General features: G+C 42.2%; 1 protein-coding gene across 1 annotated transcript in view; it reads right to left on the bottom strand.

Moving 5' to 3' along the window:
• Positions 1–3037: 3037 nt before the first annotated feature.
• Positions 3038–13546, bottom strand: part of LOC104488127 (mitochondrial ribonuclease P protein 3-like) — a gene marked incomplete at its 5' end in the record, with an annotated part of 39311 nt that continues 28802 nt past the window's right edge. The window contains 3 exons of the mRNA XM_010133727.1: positions 3038–3166; positions 4758–4953; positions 6438–6586. Of these exons, the coding sequence (XP_010132029.1) occupies positions 3038–3166; positions 4758–4953; positions 6438–6586 (474 nt within the window). The remainder of the gene's footprint in view (positions 3167–4757; positions 4954–6437; positions 6587–13546) is intronic.

Consider the following 13546-nt stretch of genomic DNA (forward strand, 5'->3'; position numbering starts at 1 on the left):
CCTCCGTGTCTCTTAAAGCCTCTGTTTCTCCAGGCTGAGGATTCCTACCCTCACGGCACAAAGATCTTCCATTCTCTAACGCTGGAGTTTAATGTCAGATTTTTTTCCCTTGGAGAAAAAGGGGATGGAGAAATGGAAGGAATTATCAAGCATTCTGCCTGATTGCCAGGAAGTAACCAAGCGAGAAAACCCTTAAGTGTTTGGGATGAAAAATTCAATATTTGACTTAGACCAAGGGAAGAGCAATAGTTGCTCAATACCACGGACATGACAGTGGAAGTCCTGCTGCTTTCAGGGTACAGCTTCCAGAAGCTTTTTCTTCTACGCAACAATTTTGTCAGCTTCTAAAGTACAGTTTTGTTTCAGAAGAGCATTTTTGGTTTAGTGTTCATCACCTCTGATCAACCGTATGGGAGTCAGTTTGTGCTGCAGATCCTGAGGAAGATTCTTCTCACTGACATCTTTTTAACACAGTAAAGGGAAGTGGGTGAGCTTGGAGGTGAAGCTCTTCACAAAATATCCACAGCACAGGCTGAATCACTTCATGTTCCTCAAGTCCACCCTGCCAATGCCGCTCTGTCTCCATGGCATGTGGCAGGCTAAGCCAAGCGTTATTCCTTCCGATTCCTGTTCTCCTCACTCGGTGTGCTAGCAGAGGGCCCTCACTGTCACTGGCCATGGTTTTGGGGGTACCAATTGCCGCAACATTTGGAGGACTTGCCTTGCTGGCATTCAACATGGACCCAGCCGTCTAAGAAAGTACTACCAGACCAACATGAAAAACTCCTGGATTTTTACTGCCCTCGTAAAAATCAGGCAGTAGCAGATGTCAAGTCGATCTGCTGGTAGATGTCAGTAGGCTTTGGTTTGGCTCTCGGGTTCATCCCAAATGAAACTGCCCAGAATTCCTTTGACATACTCAGAAGCAAATCCTCATATTCCTCATGATCTCTACATGGTCTGTGTCAGTCACCTGAAATTTGAAGAGTTGTACCACAGAAAAGGAATGTTATTTTGCAGATATCTTAAGTAAAAAGCAAAAAATTAGCCTCAGTCAGAACCGAGCCCCCAGAGACTGTGTATGTCTCCACGAACAGGTGCTTTGCAACTGAAGAAGTCTGTAGGCTGATCACTGATGTTTCCTTTTTGGTTCCAGAGAGAGGCCATTAATTCCCTACAGGGATCTATAGTAAAGTGTGTTAGCAGCAAACATAAGGGGAAAAAAGAAGTCACAATTCTGACACTAATATTGGGACATTTTGTTGTAGATTCCAGATTCTGTTCCATCTGCCCCTAAATACACTAAGAATGTGTACTTAGGAAGTTGAGAAGGTATTACGGTATGTCTCTAAGAACGGTTTTTGAGATGACACCCAAGTGACCGATGAGGGACATGTCTATTCTCAGTCAAAAAGGAAGTGGGGGATGCATTTTTTCCAGTTCGATGGTGATATAATGCACGTCTGTTAACTACCAGGGTGAGGTCAAAGACAAACTTCAGTGGGTGAGCAAGAACTGGAGAACCAGAAGGTCCAGTTCTGGTCAGCTTTAGCTGACCTAAGGCAGAGCTGCAGGGACCCACCTCCCACACAGGTACCAGCACCTGCACAACGGTGCTAGTTCAGTGCGACAACGCCAGTTTTGACCTAGCCAAAACAAATTTTTCAAGGGGTTTGCATTCAGCTGACCCAGCTCTGATTTGCTTAGGACTGCACGACCACCAGAGCTAGTACCAAACTGGGACCGTAACAGCACAGGGTCAGGTCAGCTTACACTGTTGTGGAACTTCATACAGAGGGTAAGGAACCCTTCCTTGTACAGAGCAACAAGTTGCTGACCAAGCCATCCTGTACAGGAGAGGGCACTTCAGCAAAGCAGTATATGCACCTTCAAGGAGATGTGGCAGTTCTCCAGCTTACAGAGTTGTAAAAACAACCTTCTGACAAATCAGAAGTAAATCAGTTTGAGGAGTGAGAGAAGTAGATCCAATCTCTTGGTGGACTCCAGAAAGCAGGTGATGTGAGACCTGCTGGACTACAAACTGACACCAGGAGTAGGACAAGTGTCAGGATCGCCCTCTGACATGAACAAAATAGCAGGGAAAACAGAGGATTTTTCACTGCACAAGACAAATGTGACACAATCATGACATGTCATCTGAGATTAATGTGGCATGTCCGTGTTTTGGGGGAGAAAGGTTTGCATTGAAGTGGTAGTGCAATACATGAACGTGTTTACCATACACTTACAAACAGTAGCTTAGAACACTTCCCCTGTACTATATACTATTTTTTATACAAATCTCTGTACCAAATTCAGTTTTGTCCTATTACTGCCTATAAGATTTTCTAGTTGTCATAAATTTTTGTTTAAAAAATTCAAGCATATCCATAAGCAAACTATTCTGGTGATACGAAATCCTGCCATGAGCAGCAAAATTGAAGAGTGTGAGAGAGCCGGACAATATCTCACTGGTTGTTTACCTACTCTTCCAAACAAAATCTTACTATACATTGCTGTAACAAACCGCTTGCATTCCATATGATCGAATGGATTCTAATTAGAAGGAAATATTAGGAATAATAGGAAATATTCTGGCAAACGGCAAACATACCATTTAGCCCTGTCAGCTCCATTTATTGGTGGTAAACATTGGGCAATGCTGTTGCAGGGGCAGCCCCACGAATCTTGAAGGTACTTTGCAAGTCCTGCTTAGTTTCTTCAACATACAGATTTTCTGAAAAAAAACCCCACAACCTGAAATTCCACGAGGAAAAAACCCAAGTTTTTAATTCAAATCACATTGAGAGGCTACAGAAATCTCCTGTAAAGATGGAAACAATGGACCTAATTTGTCCTTGGTGGACCACCATTGATGTGAACAGGTTTTACTGCCGGAGTGATTCTGACAAACTGCAGTTACTGAGCGTTCTTCAGTTATGCGCTAATCCCATAATTGTGCTGCTGAGTTCTCTTAGTCAGCAACAGTGATTACAAAATCGCAAAGGAGCTTCAGTGTGTGCGATTCCATCCTTCATCACTTCTGTTGAAGGCAGAGCCATTTTCTGGGTACTCGATATGAGTATTTTTCCTCAAAAGTGTCTTTATATGGGATATGCCAGGTATCACCTGTAGTCTGTACCACACAGTCATAACGTAAAGCAGGCTGTTGGATAAAGACAGATAAAAACATTCTTTTAGACTTTACACAATATATTACTAAAATCCCAGTTGTAAGTAGTTATAACTTCCAACACTGACTGTAGAAATCTCCACAGATTCGTCTCTTTAACAACTCTCATTTATTTCCTCACACCAAACGAATCCTAAATTTTAGTTATGGAAGAAAAAAACTAAAACATCTTTTAGTATGTTGTGGTCTAGGAGTCAGTAAAAATGGTTAAAAGTCTGTCTTCAATCTCCACCAGATATTAATGACTTGAATATAATGAATTCAATTTCTAGGAACAACAAAATGGTTGTTTTTCTCTTCAGTTAAATGAAATCATATGGGAATTAACTCAGGATTGGAGTTTATAGGCTTGAACTGATAGGATTTAAGGACATTAATGACATCTTGTGCCTGTTCTTCCAGCGTTACCTCTTTACAGAACTGACTTCCTCTGTGCTGAGGAGGTTGTAAGAAAAGAGTGTATCACTAACACTTTCAGGAGCATCCAGTCAAGTGCAGTAAGCTATTTTTCCAGTAAACTATTATGTTACAGGTGTACTAACTCAACATATATAATACAAATACAGAAGAAATATTCCTAATTGGCAATTACGGTTCTCAGAACATACTATCTCTCTGTATGTGTAGTGTTGGGAGTCTGCTTTCCTGTGACAGCTTCCAGAATAACCTAGAAGAAGCTATGACTGGCAATGTCAGTCATCCAAATAATTTGTATGGGAATTAAGATGGGAAAATCACGAGCCCTTTGGTACAAAAGAAAGAAAGAAGTTGTAGCTAAAGCTGTGTTACTCAGGTAACCCCACATTCAGTGTTTGGTTCCATAAATATAAATGTATATATGGCAACACTGAGTGAAAGGCTGTCGTTCTTATCAGCCTGTGTCTCTATGGTGTGTTGATGACTATTGAATATTCATCACTGGATATTGATAATGATGAATAATAGTTTCCAATTTTAACCAGAGCAGCAAGAAAACAGATGCAACATCCCTGTAAGTAGGTAATAACACTGCAGCCAGACTGGGTAACAAAAAACTGCATGATGTGGAATGTCAGGATGATTTTTTCCCTAGAACAGCTGCACTCCCAAGGACACATGTCTCCTAGACCATAACCGTAGTATTCTGCCATAAGGTGATACTATGGTTAGAAGCCTGTAATTTCAGCAGCTGGATACTGACTATAAACCGGACTGTTCTGGGCTTTCCTTCATGAAACTTTATACATCTGTTAGGCTAATACTACAGTGAACGCTGAAATACCTGTATTCTCCTCCTGCTTTAAAATAAAGGTGAAAGCCATTCTATTGTACAATTAGAAGCACGATATTTTGTAATACAGCCACAGAGGAGTACGGGGTATTTCAAAGTTTAAAATAAATGAAAACATATCACTTAGGTTTTACAGCTTTGTGAGTACAGTGAACTTTAAACATGGATATTTTGAATCCACTGATACAAATCCATTTCTTAGACTCCAACAAGAGTCTTTGTGCCTCTAGAGTATGAAATTGTGTCTTTAAAGAACATGTCCTTTGTGCTTTCTGACTGCAGCAGAAAACTTACCAAAAAATTTATATGCTTTCCCTCTGCAGAAGGGGAAAACACGATCTGGTGCCCACGCTGCCACTTGCGGAACAGATGACGCGTCACACTGTCAGAGAGACAAGCCTTGTGATCCCGGAGGAAGTCTCTGGTGACAAACTTGCAATGCTTGCCTGATCGAAGAGTGGCGTATAACAAGAAGGCATCATCTTCAGAGCTTAACAAAACAAATGGAAAAGACAGACGTCATGCACAAGGCAGTAAGTGGTCACAGGAAATGAATCAAATGCTGATCTGGAATTTATTCATCAGCAACACCAACAATTCCCACCACTACTTTAGTCCCCTGGGAAAATAAAGAACAACTGCTTACGACAGGGCAACAAAAATTCACTGTATGCCACACAGAGCACTATTCCCTCTTATCACAATCTGATAATACAACGATATAATTCTTTGCCACAGGATTTAACAATACAGCACAATGTGGAGCAGAAGAGCTAAAACTCCTAAGAACACCCCAAAGCTTTTCTGGAATACAAACCATCCTCTCAACTGGTAACAAAGTGTAATGCAGGCAACAGCACAAATCTGTGAGTCATTGTCTTTACCTGGGTAAATATACTCCCAAAAAGTACTATGATTGTTTGAAAAACATAGTCAGCACAAGCTGCTATTAAACCAAAACAGCTGTAGTGAAAAAAATCTCTAAAAATACATCTCCAGTGCACATGAGTCACCCTATACCTGCAGAAGCCATGCAGAACTTTGCTTGAAACCATTTTTTGATTGCTGTGGATTACCGGAACAGTAGGTGCCAGGCACGAGCTTAGCGAGGGTCTCCATCTTGGAGTAACAGTGTCCCCTGTCCCCTTTCTTGGTGGTCAGGGAGCAGGAAAGAAAGCACTGTGATTTCCCAGCAAAGAGAACAAGAGCCAGAACTGGAGAGGGTATGAAGGGGAATGATCTGAAACAAGGTGGCAGACAGAAGAGACTTGGTCTGGCTGCTGGGACAAAGGAACTTGGTCAGAAGTTCTGGGAACTAGGATCACAGACGAAATGGCAGAGAGAGGGGAAGGATTGAGAGATTGGTGGAGACTAGACGGAACTGGAACTGAAGGAAAAACAAGAGCCTTTATATGAGGAAAGCAGGGCAAGGAGGGGGGACACTGAGGCAGAGGGAACTACCTAGAGACGAGGACAGGCTTGACTGGAGAAGAGAAAGAGAGTGGTGCTTTTTTAATCAGAGAGGCAGAGGGTCTATTTCCACTCAGAGAAACAGTCTCCTCTGGGAGCAACAAAGAAGTCAGCACTCCAGACTCTCCATGCTCCTGGGCTACCCAGCAACAACGGCCAGGCACACACTTCATCTCCTCCCTGTGCAGGGTTCACAGCAAACCACGACTGTACGCTGATGCTATCAGGTCTTCTGTAAGTTCAGCCCACTGTGGTCTTGGCGGTGGTTTTAACAGTCATAAATCCTAATAAACCATACAGATGCCGACAGGATTCTAAGCGATGAAATTCTTCATAATGCAGCTTTTCATATGTGTTGTTTTTTGAAGCAAGGATAGCGAGGGATACGTTTCTCTTTCACACACACAGAGCTAGAGAGACTAGTAATGGTTCTAAAAACCACAGCAAAATACACATAAATCAGCTGTTATTCTCCATTACATTTAGCCATTGTCTTCAACTTACATATTTTCAGCAAAGAAGAAGTCTGCCTTGTTCTGCATCTCCTTCATAATCTCTCTTCTCCAGTTTGAAGAGTTAATCAGCATGTGTTTGCGGCCCAGCACAAGCAGCCGGGCATTCTCTTTTGCCAGGGAGTTGACAGCATGGAATAGCTGTAGAAAACAGAGCAAACCCAAAGATTTTCTTAGCTGTTAAAACAGCTGAAAGGAAACACTTTCACATCTGTGTCCCAACTAGTGGGATTTCTGGCATGCCCTCATCTCCCACAGTTCTTAACTGCAATACAGATTGAGTTGATAACTAATGTAACACCCTAATGACCAAGGAAAAATAAATCACCAGTTCGTTGTAGGAAGCTGTTCTCAACCACACAGAAAATACATCACTATTATAAACCTCTCCCAGCTCTGTCAGCTTGAATGACATGAACGAACTCGGGAAGAGTTGTATGGAGATTTGAGAAATTCTGAGTCAGCTGAGGAAACGGAATCACGGTGGGATTTAAGCAAAAACTACTTTTGGAAATGATTCGGCACTGAAGCCTTTGTTGGTGTTAGAGGGGGACCGAGCGCTAAACCATCCAGCTTTTCCAGCCCCACCTATTGTCGAAATCAGAGAACTACTTGTGAGCTGGGCTGCGCTGTGGAGAGAAAGCAAGCAGCAGTAAAAGGAAATCTGTGACCTCACGATTAAGGGTTTATGAAAGCCACATCCAGACTAGCCTCCCACTTATGAACCAACATCCTGAGGTGGCCAGTGCACTGCTGCGCCAGCTTCTCTTCAGAGGGGCTTTTTGCCAGCCTCTTAGGCTGTGCCTCTCCGGCAATACAGCTGCCCAGGACCGACTTCTCAGGAAAGCCTGTGGCTTCCCCACCCTGCTTCACCCAGCCTGAGCTCACGGAGGGCAAAGGTTCTGGCTTTTGGCATCCAGGTGATTACTGTGGACTGCTCACAAAGCAGCGGCACTTCAGTTCTGCCCAGAGAGAGAACTGTTTCTTGAGAGTGAAGTGTGACATTTGAAAGCTGAGGAGAATATGCTCGGTCACCAGGGAAAGGCGTTTTCTAATTTTTACCTGCATTTGCTGCTACTCTTTGTCAATATACAATCTCCTGATTTTTCTCTAATCCCTCTTCCTGCTTTTCTAGCTATTTCCTTGTTATCTCTTCTCCCTGCAGTACCTCCAATTGCCTTTCTCCTTTCTCTTGCTCTTTTCCCTTCTTTCCTCCTATTTGTAATCCTTATTGTTATTTGATATTATTATCTTTTGTTTCAGGGCCTAGAAAGAATTGTTCTCCTAACTCTAGTGCCATTGGAAAGGGGTGGTCCCACTCCATGCTCTCTGGAGCTGCGTATTCCCACTACTTCTGTTGCGCCAGATCTAACAAGGTCACAACTACCCATGTGCTCACTGATCCAACAGAAGAAGATTGTTTTTTGCAGGGTTGAACTTGACCGCCACACAACTCATAGACCTGAGTCACAGGCGATGACTGATGGAGGTGGTGAAGACAAGAAGCTGGGGCTGCCCCCCTCAGCAAAGGACCTGCAGGTGGATCAAACCACATATGCTGTGAATCTGGACCCGAGATCTGAGAGAGGAGGCCAGAAGATTTCCTCTGTTAATTTTAACAGTTGACCTCTAAGATACTGTTACCAGCACTGACTCTGAGGCGCTGAAGGCTCTTTTCCTGCAGACAGAGGGGCTTGGTGCTAATTCAAAGCACCCAACAGCACCTATGGGAACTGAGTTCCTGCTTCCAGGAGGTCACGCTGGACATGGGCCATGCATGCGTACAATCTGCTTTTCCCTGGCTAAAGCCAACAGGACATAATGTGAGTGGGAAAAGGCCAAATGCATTACTTTCTGTCCATAAAACAGGAGGTACAAATACAAATGGTGTTCTCTTTGGTACATGCCCTGAATCTTTGGAGATACATTTCAAAATTCTTACTGGAACACAGAATTGAAAGATACAAACAAAAGCCACATTTTGATGTTACTGCAAGGCTTTCAAAGTAACTGTATTATGTAATAATATATCTTCTCCTCTCTATTTTATTATTAAATTATGAGGTTATTAAAAATTGAAAAACTGAAATTCAGTTTTTCAATAGTGACATTTCTTTTAGGAATGTCTCATCTGGGAAAGAAAAACTTGCTCATCTGGTTTACTAGTTTACAGTCACTTTTAGTTTCTAGTTCTTTTGCATTGGCCCAGACCTGCAAATAGTTGGATACAAATACCAAAGCAGAGTGAAGTTTGTTAAGATGAGTTCATTAAACTCAATAAAGTTGAGAACATCCCTACTGCATCCACACACATTTTCATGTAGAGAAGTCAACAGTGAAGAAATAACCATGAGTAACTTGAGCAACCCCTTACAAATTCCAAATGAAAATACTTTCCCTTCTGACCTGATGTTTTGCTACGTTAAGGGAAGGTTAGCAGAAAGTCATATTAAAAAAAAAAAAGGTACAACATTTTTCAAAGAAATTAGAAATTTATTTCAAAAAGTCTAAAATAAAAGACTTGTCAACAGAAGAAACATTCCTAAAACCAGACTATGAGTCAAAAAGAGTCTCAGGAACGTAGCTGCAGCAGTGGTACTGCAAGTCACTGCAGAATTGCCAGTATTCAACTGCTGGAGTTCACCCCCAATGAAAAAAGGGAACACCTTTTGATTACACTTATGGTTCAGCATCAAGGCAGCTGGATTTCCACATACAGATTGGTCAACTGGGGCTATTCCCGAGTTTATAAAAAACTCGTCTGGCTTGGATCCAGCTTCCTTAAGTCTTTCTTTCTGACGCTTGTAACCAGTGGCACTTTGTACCTTTTAGTCATATGGACTTTCTTCTCCTACATATTACTAGCATATGAAGTTCTCCAGTGTGACGTGCTTCTGGGAAAAAAATTGAGAGGTTCGTTGGTATAAATGAGCTACAGTTTTGCAATGGAAAAACTCAAACCAGGCTTAAGTCGTAATAAAATTAATAGGAACCGCCACTAAAAAATGTAGAAACTCCTGCTTGCATAACAGCACTGTCCCTCCTCTACTTACCACAGAGAATAACCTTCACTTACACACTTCAAACACAGAAGATGGAAATTATTTTTGCTTTCGCAAAAGCTCCGCGCTCTCTCTTGCCTGATGCAACTTCACTACAGAGCATTTTATCTCATTTGTGGCTTGGGCGCTTAACAGGGGTGATCTGCAGGGAGGCCCAGAACGTACATGGGGGGTTCCCTAACTGTTTCTCCTCCCACGTCTGGCTGCTTCTTAAGAAAGGAAGACATGAGACACACAGTAACACTTGTTTTAGTCATAAAGGAAACTGAACATAATACTGTTAACAAAAAATAGCAGTAGTGATCTCTCACTTAAAAAGACATGAGTATTTTATTAATCTAGGATTTCCAAGTGATCTAAAAATTATAGTTATCTGGCACTGTGCAGTGGAAATACGCTATATGCAATAAGCTCTACGTAGATGCATCCTCTGAATGTTTCCATGTTATTTAGGCAGCAAATCTCAGATGCTCAGCTGGATAATCTGTTTAAAGGCAATCTGTATAAAACATTAAAAAATAGGAACACACACATTCCTTATGCTAGTCATTTTCTTGAGAATGAAAACCAATGAAAGAATGACCTTTTATGAACATGAGTATCATTCAGGTTTGGACAGCAGAGCATATAAAACCACATTTCCTCTGCAAACAGGAGATACAAGATGCCATTTTGCCCAGAAGGGAAAATAAGCATGGTCAGACTGGCTGCTTCAATTCATGTGGCAAGAGTTGTGAACTGCTGCTGTTCTGCACAAATCACGAGCCACATGACAAGGCTCCAGAAGTATTACTGGATTATACAGATAACTATCATTGCACTCAGGTTTATTTTCTTTTCCTCTGTCAGGATCCATGTTTCTTTCTGAACTACACAGACATTTTAATCAACCACTTGTGAAGATTGCTGTGGCCTTCTCCAAGAAGCTCATGTTCGTTAGCACCTGCTGAATACATGCTGCTTACAATCTCTTTCCTCATTTACCTGGTACATTTAAATTAAATCATTCCCATGTTGTTCCAGTCTTTGTTTAACTAGATCTTTCTCAAGCCTCTCCCAAACCTTAACATTTTACTTGCATTGCAAACAACTTTGTGTTCACAGTGCTTAGCAAATGACATATGAAACTACACACAGATCACTGGACGGGCCCAGACCAGCTGTTCACAAATGCATCAAGTATCTCCCAACATGGCTCTTCCAAGCACACTGCTAATAATTTTTCTGTGATTTTTAAAAAAATTATTAAAAATAATCTATAATTAAATGGATATATGTATCCAAGTGCATGTTCCAACTCTGATTTCTGCATCCTAACCAGTGAATCAGTGTAGAACTAGCAGACTCGTACAATACTTTGGCTGAGTGTATACATTTATCTGTCCTTGGGACAGTCTCAGTGATAGGAGCTATTTCCTCACATGTAAATGAGTTCTTTTTTGTTTCTGCAGCAATGCCACTTCATGGAATTTCCCCTCCACCACCAAGCTCTTGCTGTTATATCACAATGCACCTTTTTTCCCCTGTTGTCCTGATGTAATCTATTTGTTGGGCCATGTTGTCAACCAGATAATGGCACAGTCCCAGCTGCACTCACACACCAGGGCAGGAACATCTGGATCAGAAGAGCCGCGGTCACAAGAGGTGGGGAGGCAGAGCAGTAGGACAGAGAATGCATCCTGCACAGGATCATGCTGATGCTGAACTCCTCATAGCATGTAAAAAGCCTGAGCTTTGCAAATACGAAACAAAGCAACCTAAAATGCTGTAACTGCTAATTTTACATGTTAAAAATCAACAAGTTATACCTTAAAAGAACCACTTTTCAGGTAAGAATAAGTATTAACAGTTTCCCATCAGAAGGGAACTTCTCTATACAAATTTCTGGAAGTGGTTTTGCAGTTACCCACATTCACCATTCTGCACAATTTAATGGGATCCAACATAGGAGTTAAGCTAGGAGAGCAGGGAATCCTTGTCGCTCTGCGACATTCTTTGTTTCACAAGAGCCTCATGAAGTAAATGCATAATTACATCTCCATTTTTCACAAGTGCATGGTGGAGGACAAGGAAGACAGATTAATGACTCTACCTCATACAAGGAACTATGAGCAGAGGAGGATGCAGATTTCCTAAGGCCTCCCTGCCAGTCACCCGTTCTGATCCCCAGATCACGCTGTGCCACCTGTCCCAGTTTCAAAGGTTAGCTTGCTTTCTCCTTTGAGGCAACTGGTGGTTTCCCGCTTGTCAGATGGGAAACCCCTGCATGCCGCTGCCGGGCAGCACACAATTCGGTGATTCAGCAAAAACGGGCTCACCTGTATGCAGGTACAGCCTGAAGAAAGTGATCAACCCAGAAAAGTTCAAATCAGATTTGTTGTTAATAAATCTTATTTGCCGCTTTCTATACATTTGGGTTCAGTAACTGCCATTTAAAAGCAAAACACTCCTACAGTCAGATTATCTGCTAATAACAGCAATGAACTGCTCTGCTACTGTTATTTTCACCTGTTGTTGGTGCTGCCCTCCACCCAGCACTGTAGCTGTGAGACTGCAGAGGAAACCCCAGTGCTGACCCCAGGGACAGAGCCAGCACCAGCACACTGTCAGGCGGGGCTGAGCATGAGCATTCTCCCCAAAGGCCAGCAAAGAATCAATTCCCACCATTGCCACATTTATCTGACTTACAGTTTCATCGGTTTTAGTTCTCTTTTTATGCGCTGTAGGTAAAGAAGCTCCAATAACCTGTGTACTTTAGTACCACACACAGGAGAGAGAGACATAACAGGAAACAGGAGTTTTTTCCCATGGCATGGGCAAGGGGTAGCAAGAAGCATGGGGGCAGCTTCTTAGAAGGGTAATTAGTAATGGATGAGTCAGTAACAGTCAGTAAGTTCAATGAGCGTGATTTACTTTATGCCCTGGAGAGAGCCAACAGCTAAATCTTGGGAATGATCCCTTACGACACCAGGGATCTCTGCAATACCACAGAAAGAACATTGCTGGGAGTAACTGTGTCCCATGTTACAGCACGACTATTGAGATTGATGCAACACACACACACCATCAGGCAAAACTCTAACAGTGACAGCATTTCACACATCAATCAGCACGCAACATTTAACATGTTTTAACCTGTCTACATTGACTCCACACCCAGAATTGACTTACCCTCTCCTGATGCATTCTCTAGAGATAGGTCTTAACTCCCTATCACAATTCATTAACATTTGCAGTTCATTTTTAGATGGCAGTTTGTGCTCTTGACTTCACAGTCAACTCTATTAATCAAAGGCAGATTATTGATTGAGCAGGAAAACTAAACGACAGACACGAAGACACTGGAGTTGATTTAATACAGATTGAGGATGGTATGGGAGCCTCACTTTGCTCCGGTGAGGTGATGCCTAAATATAGCTCTGATGCTTGCAGGATAGGTTTGTATTGAGGCATCCTGGGGATGCTCTTGCAGCCAGGTCCAAACGGACTGTGTTTCTGGTGCCCCTGCACAGTCCAGTGTTCCCACGGACTGGAGGACTTGACTCCTGTGCAGCACTGGGCGAATGGAGACGTATGACTTCCAGGTCAAAAGTGACTACAATGATACTCTGTGGACTGCGTCCAAGCTACTGACTACTCATGAATCCTGGGTAGTGGGGAGACTAAAGCAGAGTAACCATAAACAGATTCAGGCCAGGTGAAGAAACAATGGCATCATTCCTTTACCCTGTGTTCAGGCTGTGTACTGGCTATTAGGTCAGTAATGCAGATACCTCTAATTACAGCTCTATTTGATTTCAACTGAAGGTGCAACCTGCTCAAGATAATCTCTGAAACAACTCTGAATGTAGAATTAGTATGTTTGTAAATAGGCTCTGACATTATACTCTGCTATATTTCAAACTGTAATTACAATTTCCAATGTCAAACAAGACTGAAGAGCCACATCTGATTTTTATTCTAGGGACCAGCTCAAAGAACAGCACGATAAAAACCAAACCGGTGTGAACTAACTTTAGGTTTGGAAAGGCTGTTACGA

This window comes from Buceros rhinoceros, unplaced genomic scaffold (assembly GCF_000710305.1).
Source record: "Buceros rhinoceros silvestris isolate BGI_N320 unplaced genomic scaffold, ASM71030v1 scaffold12203, whole genome shotgun sequence".
Classification (NCBI taxonomy): Eukaryota; Metazoa; Chordata; class Aves; order Bucerotiformes; family Bucerotidae; genus Buceros; species Buceros rhinoceros.